Source organism: Spea bombifrons, chromosome 1 (assembly GCF_027358695.1).
Source record: "Spea bombifrons isolate aSpeBom1 chromosome 1, aSpeBom1.2.pri, whole genome shotgun sequence".
In the NCBI taxonomy this organism is placed as follows: domain Eukaryota; kingdom Metazoa; phylum Chordata; class Amphibia; order Anura; family Pelobatidae; genus Spea; species Spea bombifrons.
Genome location: NC_071087.1, coordinates 123,351,011 through 123,371,736, shown reverse-complemented (window position 1 = coordinate 123,371,736; position 20,726 = coordinate 123,351,011). Strand labels below are relative to the sequence as shown.

The following is a 20,726-nucleotide window of genomic DNA, read 5'->3' as shown; positions in this document are numbered from 1 at the left end:
TATGTATCTTTCAGTCTTGGGGAGAGCAAGTGCAACAGAGTGGCCCATTAGAAAAAGACTGTAAAACACATTTAAAGCACAGCGACACCCTTGCTGTGTCCTACTTTTAAATCTTATTCACTGGACATGCGCTGAGTTACTGCTTTGTTTTGTGCCCTATCTAGACTTGTCCAGCACACATTTCCCAAGAAAACCCATAAAGACGTCAGTAAGGGTTCTGCCAAAATTATTTGTTCCGCTAGACACCCCAGTGGCTATATGTGGTATTACAAATAAAGCACACAGACACATCAGGCAGTAGCTCAAAATCTTTAAATCAGAGCAGCCCAAGGAGACATTGCCCCCCTCCTTGCCAGTTCTCCCCTGTCTATTTATATAACTCTCAATGCAAAATGCAATGAGTATATCATGATACCAGGGGCACTATTTGTGTTACAATAAACCATTGCAAACAATTGCTATTGAATTGGATTCTTCTTTTACCACTGATGATTATTCTTCCATGTGTGCTCATATTGGGGCTAACGTAATATGGTGATCCTGTTCCATATTTAACACCTGTAGAAAAGTAGGCACTCAATCATAAGCAAAATGCATGCATCACGCTGTTTGTGTCAGGCTGAGAAAATATCTGCTTTTCCAGAGACTGTGAATCAACGAAACTGCTGTATTTTGAAAGCCAAAAAGCACATTGCTAGCAACTCCGATGTCTAGGGTAACATCAATCCTATGATGTCCAAAAGAAGATTATAGAATTTAGAGTGATTTGTATTAACTTCGTCTCAGTACTACCTGTTTCATGGCTACAGAACAGTACAATTTATTTTCTTTTAAAGGTTGGTGTATAACATCTAGAACTTAAATTTTATGGTCTTCCAAACATTCGGCATGTTCGCTTAACCAAATAAACACGCAGAAGCGAGAGAGATGCTGTGGTTCTAAATGTTTTATTTATACTGAGCATTAAATCTTTTTTTCAAGATAGCCCTTGTTTTGTTTGTGGTGGGGATGGTCTTTTGTTTCTGTATTTGTATTCCAATTTGGAATATGTACATTGTAAAGTGCATTCATAAAAAAAGGATTCAAGAATGCATACTGAGTACGTGCTTGTGATTTTGGAAGAAGTTGTAATGTAAATCTACACTGTAGTATAGTGAAACCCTTTGAGTTTTGGTAGTGAGCTGGAATATGGTCTAAGAGACTGATTCCAAACCCAGATATTTTGCCTGGTTAGAATTCGCTTCCAGTACATACAGAGCCAGCCTTAAGTGTTCTGGCGCCCTGTGCGGACTACTCCTCTGGCGCCCCCTTCTCACTACCCCCCCTCTGCCCCTTCTCACTACACCCCCCCCACACCCCTTCTAACTATCTACTCCCTCTCCCTACTTCTCATTATCCTCACTTACCTTGTTGCCGGAGTCCTGAGGTGGGAGCGGGATGTGTCCGTCTTCCCGCTTTGCCGGCATTTCATGTTGAGCGCCGGAATATGATGTCATATTCTGGCGTTCAACATGAAATGCCGGAACCACGATGTTTTAATTTAAGTCCCGGGCAGGCACCCCTGCTGCCATGGCGTCCTGTGCGGCCGCACAGGTCGCACACCACTAAGGCCGGCCCTGAGTACATAGAGCTATAAAACCTGTACTGTTGATGTGCCATGAGGACTGTGGAGGGAACCATTGGTCTAGGTACGTCCATCTGTTCATTTAGTTTGTAGCAAAAAACAAAAAAAACTTTTGTTACGGAAGACCTCTATTACATCCTCTTTAGAAGAAACATTCCCTTTTTTCTACCCAAATCCCACTTTTCCTCTTTCCCTCCCACTTTTCTAATAAGGAAGAATGTTTGATGACCATTAGTGCCTTAAATATTCTACAGCCCCAAAAAACAGAAACCATTTCTCCTGATGTAAGACTTGGGTCTTAATCAGTTATTGATCTTGTCTTCAGGATAGCTTTATGCCTGTCCCCGCCGCTTCTGTTTGGAACCTGTTCCATGTATCTACCACCCTCTCAGTAAAGTAAAACTTCTTTATATTACATATAAACCTTTGACCCTTTAGTTGACCTCTTGTTCTAACATTTCTCCTTCTTTAAAATAAACTTTGCTACTGTACTTTGTAAAAGTATTTAAATGTGTCTGTCACATCTCCTTTTTCTCGTCTTTTCTCCAAGCTATACATATTGAGCTCGCTTAATGTAATTTTTATCCTGCAAACCATTTCCCATTTTAGTAGCCCTCTTCTGAACTCTCTCCAAAATGTAAATATCCTTCTGGAGATGAAGTCAGAAAGAATTGAGAGCAAACGTCTGCTTTTATACTGTTTGGGTCATTCTGCTGCAAAAACGCCATATGTTGTATCTCAGTGTAAGAGACAGGCTTTAAGCATATTTGCATATTGCAAGGATTTTATTTCTAAAAATGGTCATTCATTTAAATGTTATTATGTATACCCCTCAATTTAAAAGCATTGCAGGACCTTGGGTGCTATATAAATAAAATATCTTAAAGAGGAAATGCCCCATTCATCAATTTAGTTTGAGATCCACTGTATTACCATTTCAAAGCTCCCCCAGTCTTCTTCACCATTTCCCAGCTTCCTCGCCATCTGTTTTTTTTCTCTCCCCATTTCTCTAAATTCTGTTCTTTCTTGTTCGAAAAATAAAGCATTACTGAAATGAATACGTTTGTTGGGTCTTTATCGGTTATTGGATTGACAATACCCTTGCTACTGGGTACAATTATATTGTAAAAATAACATCTGCTTCTGTCACTCATAAAAGACTGTGTTTAAAAGTCCTCTGTGGACCTTTCAGCACTAAACAAAGTAATAAAACATAGCAGAGTAAATAGATCAGTCTAGTTCATGTTACAAACTATTTATAAACTGATGTGATATATACAATGTACAGATCACCCTAAAAAAAAGAAACACCTCTTGCTTTCTTTATTTCTTTCTCAGGAATAACAGCCTGTTCAATGAGGTCGTACAGATGAACTTTGAGATCACCAGCTTTAGTAGTCTGTCTGGGACACAGCCGATCTCATGGCAGGTGGAGTATCCTGGAAAAGGGGCATCTGATATTATACTGTCCGAAATCTTCATTAGCCAGAAGGACTTGGTTGGAATTGTTCCTCTGTCCATGGTAAGATAAATTGTTTTGCATTTAATAGAATATCATTATTTGATGCTGCTAAAAATGACATATTGACAAAAATAATATAACTCAATGTAATTAACACATACTTGCAAAGAAAAAAAATATCTAGAAGCACTTACGAAGACATTGCAGCTTTTCCCTGTGTGGTTTTAACACATGTTTCAATCTTTGTTTTGCCCCTAAACAGCTGGGAACTCAACTGAGGAGTGACAAAGGATTAAGCAGACATTGCAGACATTGGGCTTGCGCCTATACTGGCTCACTATGGGCTGTAGGGTAGAGAAATAACTTTTGCATTCTATCCAGTGACATATCTTGGCAGAGTGCTGGTCTAGGCCTGACCTAAAGCTGGGCCCCAACCTTTTCCCGCCATAATGTCACATGCCGGCATGCTTCATTGCGATGTGGAGTGAGTTCATTATGGAGGCTTCACCGGCTTGAACTAAGAATCTTTTGTATCTCCAACTGGCTTATAGAACACTGGCACACTGGGAAGCCCAATTGCCCAGTAAGGAAATCTGCCCCTTTCCCCAGAACTGCTACCCTAGGCCAGAATACTTCAGTGATTCTATACCCATACCTAATATATAATTTGTATTTGAACTACAACAATGTAAAAAGCACAGATAAATATGGTAACACTTAGTTTTGCAATAATAATAATAATAATAGTAGCATACATTTTTAAAAAAATGTTGGATATTCCTGTGCTCATGTCTCTGTTTAAAACAAAATGATTTTAAGACCGTGTCCTGAAGCAGGCTGGTGTCCGGCAAGGTTTGACACCACACACATACATACAGTTTATTCCTGTGCTAAATTCAGTCCATTTGTATCCATTAGACATGGTATGACATCCCTCCAGCTATCCTTTGCTGCACATAACAAAATACAAGAGAATCAATTATTTGCTAGTACATTACAGTTGGTTGCAGATCCATCTCTAAAGGGTGGTTTAAGGAGTTATATGGTTTACGGTATTTAGAGCTTTGGAAAATAATATAACAGGATAAAATAGTATAGAGGCCCTTTCAGAAATCCCACATGTTCCATTCTCATTTTATTAGCTGATAAACCATTGTTGTCTGAGAATGTCTTGAAGTAGGTGCTTTCCTGAAGAAAAATAAAATATTTACTTAACTGTTTTCCTTCCAGAACACTGTTAGCAAATTTACTTCATTGAGTACCTTGTCATAATGTTCACATCTGGAACTTTAGCCGCATTGGTCAACCACATACCCAAAAGTGAATTGACTATGCTGCACAGAAGCCAAAAAATAAGTTTCTTTGAAAAAAATAGAGTATTCATTGTAACCACGAGATACCTTAGCCTACCTATTTGCCTTCCTGATACACAGACTTGGGAACTTACTGGGTTTCACTTGGAGTCTCTAGGTGAAACACTGTATTTCTGGAGCTCCAGGTTAGCAACATCAATCTCTTGGGGAAACAACACATTTGGTTACGCTACTCCCTACTACTTAATCCCTGCCCATTCCTTAGGCCTCTAAAGTCTAGAGTTTACCCCTGCCTCATACGTAGCTCATCATGTTCCCTTATCATGACCACACTCCTTTACCTTTAGGAGGAGGAGAAGAGGCCTGAGTGGCTAGCCCAGTTGAGCTTATCCATATGAAGCATGAGAGGACCATTTAGCTACCCTTTTTCATGAATATACAACATTTGGCAGGGGAGCCACATTTTTGGCTTATTCAGACATAGCATAGAGGTGCTAACATAAGGCTAATGATAATTAGATATAGTGTTGTTACCATGTTTCCCCGAAAATAAGACATAGACCATAAAATAAGCCGTAGCAGGATTTCTAAGTATTTGCTCAATATAAGCCATACCCCAAAAATAAGACAAGTTGTGGCTGCTGTTTTGCTCAGCACTGTGGGTTTCTCTCCCCCAGCACCAACCAGCAACAGTCTGTGGGTCTCTCTCACCCCACACAAACACCAGGGGATAGGGGAAAAGCTTCAGCAAGCAGTCTGCTACTGAGCCCAGAGAGAACATCCCAGCTCCACTGTGCAGATTGGACCCAGTTCTCACTGGATCCCTGATAAATAAGCCAGCCCTTACACATCAGCTTTGCTGGCCTATCTCTGGTTTTCCTGAATATCTGTACCCCCCAGACAAGATGGGTATATTTGAATAAATGTAGATTGTTGTACCGTACTTCATAAAAATAAGACATCCCCTGAAAATAAGCCATAATGTGTCTTCTTGAGGAAAAATAAATATAAGACAGTGTCTTATTTTCGGGGAAACACGGTTATCTTTGTTATTACTTCATTATCTCCCATCTCTAAGGTAGCAACATTGATTACTGGCACACCAGCAAAGCCTTGAGTCTTAATTCAGGAAATAAGCTTTGTTTGTCATGTGATATAAATGACATGGTAGACAAATGTGTGACCTCGCTGTCACTCGTCTGGTTGGTATATATATTTATGCATGTGTATATATATACTAACAAGGTTCTGCTCTTTTTTTGTTTGGGGGGGGCACTAAAGTTATTAAGTTTCCTTTCTTCAATGAAGAGAAGCCATGCAATTCACGTGGTGCTTCTGTCTAGCTGAAACTATATCACAGTGACCAGGAATGCAGAGATCACTGAATCATTTTAGAAGGAAAATTAGTGCTTCATTTATTATATCTACTGCTGATATATCTTTATTGGTAAAGGTGACACCAGCCAATGTATATATTTTTTGGAACCTATTTGGGCAGACATGCCCACACACATCTTATTAAATCTTATAATAACAATACCGTACATTTCATGCTTTCTAGTGTAATTGAGTATAGCAAATGCTTCTCTTAATGGAAGATTCATTGGCTAACCTTTCTTTGGCTGACTTTGGCATATTTGCTCCATCTTGCATTCTGCTTACCTCACAGGATTGGAGGCTGTGATCCCCAGCACACATTTCCCTTGGTTAATAGCTTTATTGTTAAGATAGATTCATTGTTAAATCTGCAGTGGCTTCATTAAGAGTGTGCTTACTTGTACCATATGGCAACTGCTTTCCAGGTTCCTCTTTGCGATGTAGCATATTGCTGTGGTGAACACAGGCATTTAGCAAATGATTACTCGATTTAAAGGTGCATCCACTCTGACGACAACATATGGTTAGAGTCACTCAAAATGTTTTTCAAAAAGAGACAAATTGGTTTTGTTATCATTATAAAATGATACATAGCTTTTCTTCCGATTCTTTGTAATCTGCGCAGAGACATTGGCGTTCAGTACTTTCATATCCATCGCTTAGCTTTTTGTTGTCCAAAAAATAACCAGTATTTAGTTTCAACTTCCAAATGTCTATTGGATCACATTATTAGGTATGAGAAAAACTGCTATATCACTGATGAATAGCATCTCAGTGTATTTCCCTTGCATCAATAAATGTTTTCTGTTTCAACATTCATGGATGAATGATAAAACTACTAACCATTTGCTGTAGAATATCTGAGCCACTTTAGAATGTGCTTAAAATATACACGGTTTGTGGTGTGGCATTCCTTCCAACATTCCAAACGGCCAAATCTTGGAATAAGAGATGTTATACACTGTTATTCTTCAGGATAGATAGATACATAAATACATAGGTAGATACATAAATAGTTAAAATAAAGAATAGGCTATCTCATACATCTCCTTATTCATACAATGCCTAATAAACGCTCTATTCATAACATAGATTTTTCCCATATAACAGAAAAACAACACATTAAGGCAATATTGTCAAAACATGTCTTGGGGTATGATATATTTTTATGGAATATATATAAAAGGCATGCTCTTTATCAGATTAATGGAACATTGGCATTCAGGATGATTCTATGTAATCCTGTTTAAGGGGCACTAGTCACGAGTTTGATCCTTTTTATCTTATTTCAAAGTAAATAACTAAATGGATAAATTCAGAACACGGCTAAGTAATATTGACAACCAGTATGTATTTTTAGTATCCTGCAGGGTTAACTAATTGGTTGATACCCCTAGTTTGTCACAGATCAATCTTTGGTTGGATAATGTAAGTGCCAATAAATGTGCACAGATGTATTCTTATTCTCATTTGGCTAAAATAGCTGACTTAGAGGACACTGTCTCCTTTACTCCTTTACATTGGTGGAGTCACCAATTCTTATGGAATGATAGGAGATGCTTCATTCACTGCATTAAATAATATAGTTACCTATATAAATGTTCTGGTCCTGTCGGAATTGCCTAAGGAAGGTGCCTTTAGGTGCAAGACCAAGCAGGGAACTAAACAAAATTCATGGAACAACTCTCCATTGTTTTCCTTTCATAGAATAAAATTATACAGTACAGGTATATGTATGTATGTCTATATATATATATATATATATATATATATATATATATATATATATATATATTACACACACGCATAGTACTTTATATTCCTTAGTGTTGATGTTTGGTAAGCTTTCGTATTTAAATCCTTGCCACTCTTGCAATTTTATTTAAAAAACCCTTACTTTAAAAAAAACAACTTATTTAGCAATTTAGCTAGTACTAATACTTTCTACCAAGCTAAAGGTTCGTAGAGATATGAGTATTTCACTATTTAATCCCTTTATCTTTAACAACAGTGTAAATTCTCAGAGGCTTATAACGTTTGACTCATAGCACGCCAGCTTTACACGGAGCGGATAACCTTTATAATTGCAGAATCATTAATGACATCATGGTTTGTCCATTCCAGATGTGTCTAATGCGCAATATCTCTCGCTGCAGAAGATCCCTATATTAATGACAAGTGATGAAGTGGTCATATCGTGCAGTTCAGGGCAAATGCACTTCAATTTCAAAACATCTGTTTTGAAAGCAATAAAATATTTCTGAGTCCGGGCACAAGCCTTTCAAATGGATTTAAATAATCTTGCAACAAGTAAAGTAAATTTAAACCAAAATGTCTTTTCAAACTTTTTATGCATACTCTACATTACCTCCTACCAGCTTGTTCAAGACATATACAACTTTTTAATGAAAATGATGGTACCTTTTTCCCAAGGTATATCTATTGCCTTAAAGTCTAAAACAATCATATGAGAAAGTACCGTACTAAACCAAATGTTGTGAATATGCATAACTCCAACTTCACAGAGAAATAGCAGAACTCAGTGGTTTTTAATAATGTTTGGGGCCTCCAATACCAATAATCCTCCAGTGCTGGTAAGTGGTGCATGCAGGAGGCACGGGCGTAGGAACCGGGGGGGACGGGGGGGACGGATCCCCCCCAGGAAATCATGCGGGGGGGACCGATAATATAGAAATCCCCCCCAGGGTGAGCGCACTCGGGTGCAGCTGTGAGGGTGCTCACAGCTGCCCGATCGGCAGCTGCAGCCTGCAGGACTGGTTAGGGAAATCCGTGATCTCCCCAACCAGTCCTGCAGCTGCATTAAGGTCACACTCACCAGCTGTCTGTAACTGAGCGCCGGGGCGACGGGATATGACGTTTATATCCAGCCCCGGCGCTCAGCAGAAACAGCTGTGCGCAGCCGCACTGCACAGACCGCGAGCGGCAAACAGAAGGAAAGTTAGAACAGAAATCAGAAAGGAGGAAGCAGGAAGCAGGAAGGAGGAAGAAGGAAGAGAAAGCAGAAAGGAGGAAGAAGGAAGAAAAGGTAAGATTTGTGGAGAACCAAGGTGGGTGGATGGTTGATTATTGGGGGGTCTGATGTAGAAAACGAAGGTTGTGGGGGGGGGTCTGATGTAGAAAACGAAGGTTGTGGGGGGGGTCTGATGTAGAAAACGAAGGTTGTGGGGGGGTCTGATGTGGAAAACAAAGGTGGGTTAGGGGGGTCTGATGTGGAGAATGAAGGTGGGTGGGAGGGGGTCTGATGTGGAGAACAAAGGTTGTGGGGGGGTCTGATGTGGAGAACAAAGGTGGGTTGGGGGGTCTGATGTGGAGAATGAAGGTGGGAGGGGGTCTGATGTGGAGAACGAAGGTGGGGGGGTCTGATGGTAGATTTGTGTGTGTATATACATATGATAAGGCATGTGTATGGGCACTTGGGCAGGCATATGTGTATAGGGCAGCTGTGTATATGTGCGTGTATGTGCATACGTCTGTATGGGCAGTGTATATGTGTATGTCTGTATGGGCAGTGTATATGTGTATGTCTGTATAGGCAGTGTAAATGTGTACGTCTGTATGGGCAGTGTATATGTGTGTATCTGTATGGGCAGTGTATATGTGTATGTCTGTATGGGCAGTGTATATGTGTATATGTGTATGGGCTGTGTATATGTGTACGTCTGTATGGGCAGTGTATATGTGTATGTCTGTATGGGCAGTGTATATGTGTACGTCTGTATGGGCAGTGTATATGTGTATGTGTGTATGGGCAGTGTATATGTGTGTATCTGTATGGGCAGTGTATATGTGTACGTGTGTATGGGCATTGTATACGTGTACGTCTGTATGGGCAGTGTATATGTGTGTATATAAGGAGTGTATTTGTCTTATAGTGTATATGTCTGTGTAAGTATGTGCAAGGGCAGTGTATATTTATGGGGAGGCATGTGTGTGTGAGCAGATTATGTATGTTTGGGCAGGCGTGTATAAGGGTAGTGCATAAGTGTGAGTACTGGCAAGTGTGTATGTGCAGGCAATTGCAGCGTATACGTGTGTTTTTGTGGGCAGGCATGCGTAAGAGCAGTGCATATGTGGGATTGATTCCCTGTAACACATGTTTAACCCATTGTGTGTGTGTACGTAAGTGTGTGCATGCGTGTGTATGTTATTCAAGTGTTTAAGTGTGTGGATATGTTCCTGTGTGTATGACGTGTTAGGAGTCTTAGATGGTTCCTTCAATACATCATAGTAGTCTCTGTGGCCGTGTCCAGTGGGGTCCATCTGTGGTTGTAAGATTTGTCTTTTTGTGAGTTTCTGTGGGAATTTTCTCCCATTTATCTAGTAGAACGTTTTATGAGTTGAAGGTGATAAACCAAGACATTTTGGACAACACTATGCTTCTAACTTTGTGGGAACAGTTTTGGGGATCATGACTGTGCCCCAGTGTGCAAAACAGCTACATTGCACCATAACCACTACAGTGCGTTGGTTGTAGGGTCTTACTCTGCCTGCAGTTAATAAAATATTTCTATAAGAGTATTTAAGTGTTGTCTGCTCCCAGACCACAAATGCGGAAAGGGTTAATTGCATCATTGCATTTCTGTAGGATCTTTTGTTAAAATTTTGGCAATTGTGCATTACTTAAAGTATTATTACCGGTTGTTCTAAGTGAAATAACTGAAATATAGGCCAAACTTTTGGTTAATTTTCTTTGACCTGTTTGTTTAATAAAGAGCTTGTCTGTGAAAACTGAACATGATACTTTTTTTGTGCGGAAATTGTACACACACACCACACATACATTTATATAAAATTTGCCATGAACAATTCCCAGTTTACTGAACAAGAATATACCCTACCAGTAAAAATGCTATCCCCCCCAGATTTTTAGGGGTTCCTACGCCCATGGTTCCTACGCCCATGGCAGGAGGTGGTACCACCCTTAGACCACTGCTGAAACTTCTACATGGTACCAAGCCCTCTTTTTCTTCATGAGTACTGTAAACATCCCCAAGTGCTGGTGGATTCCAGCACTGATGCTGATAATGAAAGAAAAATGACATTTTTCTTGAGGCTACTTTCAGTATGAGAGAAACATTGACAGGCGAGAAGGCTGTAGTGATTATGGCAGGTATACATTAGCCATGAAAATAATAATCAAATCGACCTGTGCCTTTCTAGTGTAAAATATATACATCTATATTTATATTCTAGAAGCTGGTCTTACGTAAGCTTGATGGTAAAGTAGACTGAGTGCTCGTGAATTGGCAGTGTGTAAAGGAGTTGTCTATAATAACACAAGTTGACAAGATAATGTGGCACTTTGGCAAATAGCAGAGATAGACAGTAAAAGCTAATATTACTAGCTAGTCATTTCTCCAGTAAACTGAAATGTGTCATTTTGGCCCAAAAGCTTTTAGGGTGTATGATAACTCTTTAATTAGCATAACTCCTTCCGTGCTAACAGTGGGAAAACTGTAAAATGTCTCAGGAAAAAACATGTTCTCTGACAGCTAGCAGTACTTAACCATGTAACAGCTTTAATACAGACTTACCCCCCAAAAATAATCAATAACAGAGTTCATTTTTATAAATGTCACATTGGATTAAAGGTGCAGCTAGAAAATACTATAAACATGGCTTTAACTTCAACTAGGACATTGCCGTATTGGTCTCAGATACTAGACTGATCTATGGATCTATATTCATAGATTAAGATTTGGATTCATGGAGGCCTACATCTGAAGAAGATTTAAAAAATTGTTGTATGCATACCTGAGAACTTCATAGAATAGGCACCCGGGAGCTCCTTCTCTTTTGGGGAAATGGCTTCATTAGGGTTGGAGGGTGCCATGTATACGGACAAGAAGGGTTAACCCTTTACAGTCTTTAGTGAGCGGGGAGTGGATGGGAAGTTGGTACGGCCACACACCATGAGAAGCAAGGCTTCGCTTGGAGACCCTGGGATAAACCTAGAGAGTTCTCAGGTATGTCTATATCTTAATCAGTAAAATCAAATGGATTACATTGGATTTAACAAACTCATGGATGATACAAATATTTGTTCAAAAGGATAATTTTACATCTAGCCATTTGCTTAGACGGAAAGCTGGGATATTGTACATTAGCTGGAAAGCACAAAAATACGCTACAATCACATATTTTATGGTTCTGCCACTGTTGGATGACACAACAAAAAACATTAGGCTGATCTAATAAAATGACAAATGACTGAGTTAGACCTTTTTTTTTAAAGATCCCTTTTTCATCAATAGGCAATATTTAATAAGTGAAAACAAGGACCACATGAATATTCCCCAAATTGCTGGAGATTTGATTAGTGTTATATCAGAACCGCCTTGTTGGATAAAAGGTCCTGACTTGAACATTATTCTGGGCACTCAGTCAATAGTTATTCCACAAGTAGTCACTAGAGGGCAGTGTTGGATGACGTGGAAATTACCTACACAGATATGATCTATGTGACACTTACAGTATATCAGTAGAGTAAAATGAAAGCCTGAATGTAAAAGTAAAAGGAGAACAGTATTGTATAAGGTGATCCAAAAAGCAAAATACGCAGTATTTTGTATTTGCCTCCTATTGAGTAACTTAGAAATTTGGACTGTTTTTTTTACTTGGACTAACATACATTGCCAAAAATGTGCTTTTTATTGGAAATGGAAGATATTGTTTATAGAAATGTCCCCTTTCTTAAGGGGCAGAGTGTACCTCTACAAAAGGGTGAAGAAGAGACCTATGAGGTCCTGAAAGCTTATGTCACTTTACATCCTTTTCTACGTTGGCCCTAAAGCATCCATTTTCTCATGGGTTTGTACGGCGATACCATGTTTTTCTATTTTTCACTTGCCAAACTTTGGTAATTTTTCCAACCTCATTTTGATATCTTTAACCTTTGAAAATACTATAACAGTCTGAATCTACTCCTCCTGACTTTTAATATTGCCAGTAAAAAAGGAGATATGGAAATGTGACCGTAAGAGTAAGCCATTAAAATCCATTACTGGTCAGATACTCTGTTTCTAGGCAGGTCATTCATTTTTGGAAAATTAAATGTCACAACTTTAAATAATAAAACCTAATGTTTTATTTCACTCAATAAAGTTTTCACCTAAAATCATTCTTACAAATGTTCACTTCCTGACATTAGTAGCAAATTACAAAGCACTAAAATCTTGACCATTATTGAACATATAAAGCAGCTTTAGTTTTATTACCAGGTAAGAAAAAAGAATCAGAAAATCTGTTTTCTAGAGGAGAATGTATTCATAACTAATGATAATGACAGATCATAAAGCAATTGGTCCATATGCTGTGTTCGTGATATAGGAAGTCTAGAATTCTATTAGTCTCCATACGCAGTATTGGTTGGCTATTTAGATCTCAGGGTGTTTCAAAGTTTACAATATACTCTAATATATATGTATGTATAATATATATATATTTTTATATATATATATATATATTTATATATATATATATATATATATATATATATAAAACCATCATCCATAATCTGTTTGATATAAGCAGTGGAAAGGTTGCATACCTTTCTTTATGATAACATATTTTGGCACGCTCCCTTTCAGACTTCTAACTTTTTCTCCAGTGCTAACCCCTAACAAAACAAAGTTGCACCGCTCACCTCATAATTGTAGGCCGTTTCCAGATAATACCCTTAACCCAACTGTCAGCCTCACTAGAACCTATCTTACCTTCCATATTAACTCTTTCCTGTCCAGACGCAGTAGCCTCTTTTTATAACAATACACTTGCCTCATCTCTTGACAGCATAGCTCCAGTTACTATATGTTACCCACGACAATTGAAACGACAACTGTGGCATACCAAAACCACACGGTTTCTTCAGAAGTGCTGCCGCACGGCTGAACACTGCTTCGGAAAATCTAAATCCAGCGAAGACTTTACTCACTATAAATTAATGCTTCCTACCTACAAATCTGCCCTCTCTCTTCCCAAACAGCTCTACTTATCTACTCTCATATCCTCCGTTTCTTCTAACCCGCGATGCCTTTTTTTTACCTTCAACTCCCTTCTCTGTCCCTCCATACCCACGCCCCAAACATCTCTCACTACCCAGGATCTTTCTATCCACTTCAAAGTTACTTCGAAACTATTAGACAAGACCTCTCTTCTTTACACCACCCACCACCACTCTCTCCACTCATCGCATATTACCTTTTCCCCTACAACTGAAGAAGACATAGCCACTCTTCTTTCTTCTTCTCACCCAACAAACTGTCCCCCTGATCCCATCACGCCTCACAAAGTCTCCATATCCATCCCTTGGTCCATCACTTACCCACCTATTTAATCTTTCTCTATCATCTATAACTGTACCAAAAGCCTTCAAGCATGCGCTAATCACACCCATTCTAAAACAATCCCTCCTCAGATCCCATCTGTCTGATTAACTGCCACCCTATCTCTCTGCTTTCTTTTACCTCTAAGTTGCTTGAACAGATTGTACACAATCGCCTTACTAACTTCCTCTCCTCTAATTACCTCCTTGACCTACTACAGTCTGGTTTCAAACCCCTTCCTTCTACTGAAACGGCTCTAACAAAAGTCTCCAATGACTTGGAGGTCACTTCTCTATTCTAATAGCATTGGATCCCCCTCATTTGATACTGTTGATCACCACCTTCTTCTTGACTCACTTTCTTCTACAGGCATTCGAGACTAGACTTGGGCACCAGGGGGCTCTTCGTGTTCGTCTTCGTGCTCGTCTTCGGCAAAAAAAAACTTCGTATTCCGCGAATATTCGCCTGGTCCTGTCTTCTCTTCGGGCGAATATTCGCGGACATTCTTCGTGTTCGGGTTTTCTTCGTTTTCCCCGGTTAAGGGGTTAAAACGGGGTTAAAGCCGCTCTGGCGCCAGGAGTTTAAATGTCCGTATGAGCAACTCTATTGGTCGTCAGCAGGGGGCTCGTCTGCCATTGGTTGATGGCAGACGAGCCCCCTGCTGGCGACCAATACGGTCGCTCGTACAGACTGTTATACACCTGGTGCCGTAATTGTTCGGCAGATCCCGCTGGTCTCCCTGTTCTATCATTTATTAACTGATAGAACAGGGAGACCAGTGAGATCTGCCGGGTAAGTTGCAGCATTGGGATTTTAAAAGTCTGTACGAGCGACTCTGTTGGTCGCTCGTACAGACTTTTAGGCTCCTGATGCTGTAACTTACCCGGCACATCCCACTGGTGTCCCTGTTCTATCAGTTAAATGTCCGTACGAGCGACCAATAAAGTCGTTCGTACGGACATTTAACTGATAGAACAGGGAGACCAGTGGGATGTGCCGGGTAAGTTGCAGCATTGGGGTTTTAAAAGTCTGCACGAGCGACTCTGTTGGTCGCTCGTGCAGACTTTTAAAACCCCAATGCTACAACTTACCCGGCACATCCCACTGGTCTCCCTCCCTGTTCAATTAATTAAATGTCCGTACGAGCGAACAATAAAGTCGCTCGTACGGACATTTAACTAATTGAACAGGGAGGGAGACCAGTGGCATCGGCAGGGTAAGTTGCAGCATTGAGGTTTTAAAACCCCAATGCTGCAACTTGCCCTGCCGATGCCACTGGTCTTTAACTAATTGAACAGGGAGGGAGACCGATGCCACTGGTCTCATTCCCTGTTCAATTCGTTAGTCTGTGCCAGGTTAAATGTCCGTACGAGCGACCAATAAAGTCGCTCGTACGGACATTTAACTAATTGAACAGGGAGGGAGACCAGTGGCATCAGCAGGGTAAGTTGCAGCATTGGGGTTTTAAAACCCCAATGCTGCAACTTGCCCTGCCGATGCCACTGGTCTTTAACTAATTGAACAGGGAGGGAGACCGATGCCACTGGTCTCCCTCCCTGTTCAATTAGTTAGTCTGTGCCTGGTTAAATGTCCGTACGAGCGACCAATAAAGTCGCTCGTACGGACATTTAACTAATTGAACAGGGAGGGAGACCAGTGGCATCGGCACTGCCGATGCCACTGGTCTCCCTCCCTGTTCAATTAGTTAGGGGTTAACTTTTTTTTAAAGGGTTAAGGGGCCGTGCAAGTGAGCCTATTGGTCGCTTGCACGGCCCTTTAACCTATGGATTTCCGCTCCGGTTAACCCCTTCGATGCTGTGTTAGATAACGCAGCATCGAAGGGGTTAACGGGAGCGGAAATCCATAGGTTCGCTGTTAGGGGTTACAAAGACCGTGCGAGTGAGCCTATTGGTCACCTGCAGGGTCTTCCTCTGGCATCAACAAATTGGTTGATGCCAGAGGAGGTCCCTGTAGGCGACCAATAGGCTCATTCGCACTGCCCTGTAACCCGTGACGGCGAACTTCCGGGAACTGCCACTATGCCGCGATGCCGCGAAGCCGCAAAGACAAGGTAAGTTAAAAGAGGGGGGGAAGAATGGTAGACGAAGACAATCACGAAGATCTTCGTGGTGTGTGTCATCGTCTTCGCCTACGTTTTACCGCCGCCGTCTTCTCTTCGGCGTGTCTTCGGAACGAACACGAAAACGCACTCTTCGTGTTCGTTTCCATGTTCGCCCGAAGACGAATGCACAAGTCTATTCGAGACACAGCTGTCTCCTGGATCTTCTTTGTCAGCTTCTCTGGCAAGACATCATCACCCTTTCCACTTTTGGTTGGCGTCCCCCAAGGTTCCGTCCTTGACCCTCTGCTGCTCTCTCTTTATACTTTATCTCTTGGCAAACTAATCAACTTATTTGACCCAAATCTACCTGTCTCTGTCCATCTCCTGATCTCTCTCCATCTCTCATGTCCCGTATTGCCAACTGCTTGTCTGCTATTTCTTTATGGATGTCACAACACTACCTGAAACTTAATCTTTCTAAAACTGAACTCATTATCTTCCCTCCTTCCATCTCCATTCCACTACCTGAATTCTCTATCACCATTAACAACACAACTGTCTCTCCTACTAACCAGGCCCGATGCCTTGGGTCATCCTTGACCTCTCCTTCATCCCTCACATTCAGTCCGTTTCCAGATCCTGCCGCTTGCACCTAAAAACATCTCTCACATCCGCCCATTCCTCACCCAAGAATCCACAAAAACTCTGGTTCATTCACTTATCATTTCCCGTCTTGACTATTGCAACACTCTTCTGGTTGGCATTCTGCTGTCTCAACTCTCTCCTGTGCAGTCTGTCCTAAATGCTGCTGCTGCTAGGCTTATCTTCCTTGCACGCCGCTCCTCTTCTGCTTCCCCACTCTGGCTCCCTATTACCTTTAGAATTAAATTTAAAATCCTGGTACTAACATATAAGGCCCTCCATAACACTAACATATAAAAAGAAATGATTATAATAACAAATGCAAAGCTAAAACAAAACTTAACAAAACTAATTTCTTATGTTCTGCAACTGAACATTTTAATTCAATACACTTCGGACAGTCCCAGAACAAAGAGGTGAGGTCCCAGCATTTACATCTTTATATCCTGGGGAATGTTGACCAGTTAAAAGATTTTCCTCTCTCTTCCATGTAGCAGTATGAGATCGTAGCACACCTCTTATGTCAGAGCTGCATTGACACAGGTTGTTAAAAATGTAAGGTTGAACCATGGTAAAAATTGCTAGTTTTGAAATTTCAAGGGCAATTTAAACACCTGGCATATGGCCAAGCTTTACAAATCATTTGGCCCCTTGCTCGTATGGCATCAACATCTCACCAGCATCTAATGAATGAACATTAGCAAAATCACCTGGCCACTTCTAAATCTCCCCATTTCCCAAATCAAATCTTCTTGATTATATAGACTGTACAGAATGTCTGGCTCTGCAGCGTGCTTTCTATCTATTACCTAAACAAATACATTCTTGGCATCATTTATTTTCTATCTGTCATGTACGTTATTATAGCCCCATACCTTAATTAGTACATTAAACTTAACATTTTCCTTTTGGAACAGCCCGGCTCTTTGCTGTAATATGAACACTTCAATTACCTTACTTGTAATGGAAGAAGTGTAATTAACATTGTCTTGAGGCTAATTTTTATTTATGCTGCAATCCTTCAAAGATTATACGGCTTTTCCTTCCTTGTCATCATATTTAGCTTGTTTGCGCTTTCAAACATAGATAATTAATTCAGGCTATGGTAGGGTACTTAGCTGGGAGTAAATATGAATTATGAAATCATTTCGGTTTGTCTGTAGTACATATTCCCTAACAGTCCTCCAGGAAAGTTCTTAATTTTACAGAGTCGCAGAAATGAGTACTAAAGAATTATTTCTCTTGGTTTATGTAAACTTGATTTGGTTGCCGAGTGGTAGGCTGGTGATGTTTAGCTGGAAGGGAATGGAAATAATTTGTTCGTATAAAACTTAGGTTATGATGAGAATGCAAGAGAGAGAAAAAAAACTAAGTTAACAAATATTGAAAATCACAAAAGTAATAAAGAAGCCTATTATATGGATACAAAATGTGTAACTAACTTCTACACAAAATAGCAGAGATTTTCTAATAAAAATATACCTTTGTGAATATAAATGAAAATACTTCAATCCTGGCCACGTCCCACAAGGGAAAGCTCCGGGTAGCCGGAGCTCAAAAGTTCCCAGGTATGCACATACACTATAAGGACAAAAGTATTGGGACACCTGACAATTACACCAGGAAGGATTTTTGTGACATTGCATTGTAAATACATAGACATTGATATGAAGTTGGTCCCCCCTTTGCAGCTATAAAAGCTTTCACTCTTCTGGGAAGGCTTTCCACAAGATTTTGGAGGGTTTCTGTGGGAATTTCCCCATTCATCTAGTAGCGCATTTGAGGGGTCAGGCACTGGTGTTGGAAGAGAAGGCCTGGCTCGTAATCTCCATTCCGGTTAAAAGGTGTTTGATGGAGTTACAATCGGCTCTGCAGGCCAGTCAAATTCTTCCACACCAAACTCGTCCAACCATGTCTTTATGGACCTTGCTTTGTGCACTGGGGTATGGTCATACCCATAGAAAGGGGCCTTCCCCAAACTATTCCCACAAAGTTGGAGGCATACTATTGTCCAGAATGTCTTGGTATGCTAAAGGGGACATGCCAAGACATGTGGACCATGTTGATGGTCAGGTGTCCCAATACTTTTGTCCATGTAGTGTATCTCCACTGGACCATATTTGCTGTAAAGGAGACCCAAGGGACAGCTGCATGGGGCACCTGTTCCCCCTATATTAAGGACAGCCTTGTTTAACATGTGAAGAATATATGATGCCATATACTCTATAGTGTGTAAATGCATTTTTCACTTTGTGTATCTAATAAGGACTTGTTCATTGTGGGGGGGAAATGGAATATAACTATTATTTATATCCCCTCCATTAACCTTCTAACTAAAACGTTGTGCTTCATTTTCTATTTTTCACAAAACAAAGATGGGGTTTATTATTTTGGGCATTGGGGGAAAAATAACTTAATAGAAAAAGTATTCTAAAGTAGTCCATATCTCTACTGGATTTAGCAAATAAACTAATACTTGTCTTTCCACTGAACCGAATCTAACTTCTCTTAACATCACTGCTTCTCCAGACCAAAAAAAGACAAATGCCGGAGGGTACTACACTGTAGATACACATTGATCATGATAGACAATTTGGGGGGGGGGGGAATAATCTGCTCATATTTTAAGCTTTGAAGATAATGATAGAACAGCACACTATAAAAAAGTACAGATGTTTAATTAAAAATATTTTATTTAACCCTGTGAGTGACAGAGGTACTAACAGATTTGTCCCAGGGCCAATGTAGTCTTAGTATTGCTGTGGTTATAAGTAACAACAGTAAAAGATTATTATTTCCCCATATAAACAAAAGTGAAAAATAACATTATTTAGCACTTGTCACTTTTACTAAATGTCCTAAAACCTCATAGTGCTTTTTTACATACATGTAGATTGCACATGAAACACATGTAGGTGATAGCATGCAGCATTGCACATGATAGGCACGCATAAGAAGTACATAATTATTTAAAGATAAAAATATAGCTACAAAACACAACTACAAGTATGGCACCCTTTTTGCACCTGTAGTACTCTGAGGATGACGGCAGTTGTAGTCCATTATGTAACATGCTGGATCTCAATAAATGAAATGGAATGATAATAAAACTCAAATACAGGGCATGACAACCAGTTTATGTCAGATGGTTGTTAGTTAGGAGAGATATTAGCCCTCCCTGGATATCTGAGTGCTCAACTGGATGATCCATACATAATAAAAGTTATGTGTTCATCACGTCATACCAACAACTTGAAAAAGACCTCATTGTGAGGTCGAAACTTTTTTTTTTTTTGTCTCAATAAATCTGCCTGACGTTGGAACTCTTGAGTGCCTGGAGCCTTTATTTACCTACTGGATTTACTGGGGAACTGGCCCTTCCTGGCACAGTTAAGCACATGGGTTCTTTTGGAGTGTGCAGATTCCTCATTCTGGTTAATCATACCAATACCTGTCAGATTGAAAACTAAAATCACCACGGGATTAAGTGTACATTTTACAAATAGTCAACACAAAGTCATCTTTATACTATCCAGTATTATTTTTTTCTAATGCTTTTTTCTTTCTTTCTTCAATTTAATGACATCATAAGCACTGATTTTCAGCCAGTTTAACATCCAATATTTTTGAGGGTGTTTATGTTCTTTCTACGTACCCAAATATAATAGGCTAAGACAATATATCAAAAAGAGTTTTTATATTTTAAGTTTTAGACGGACCCGGTAATGATTAGATACCCCTTTGCACATCGGGGGATTACCCTCTATGGCGTGAACTCTTTGAAAATCTGTTCATATAGAATGTTGTGGCAGCCGCTTCCTCCTATTCTTTTTGATGATTTTTTTTTTGCTTGCATTGGCTACATAGACATACTTGCCACCCACTTTATGTCATGCAGACT

At 40.0% G+C, this 20,726-nt stretch overlaps 1 protein-coding gene across 1 annotated transcript in view; it reads left to right on the top strand.

Moving 5' to 3' along the window:
- TMEM132C (transmembrane protein 132C) overlaps window positions 1-20,726 on the top strand; it is a 181,021-nt gene that overhangs the window by 128,022 nt on the left and 32,273 nt on the right. Inside the window, exon 4 of the mRNA XM_053471773.1 lies at window positions 2,963-3,146. Within this exon, the coding sequence (XP_053327748.1) occupies window positions 2,963-3,146 (184 nt within the window). The remainder of the gene's footprint in view (window positions 1-2,962; window positions 3,147-20,726) is intronic.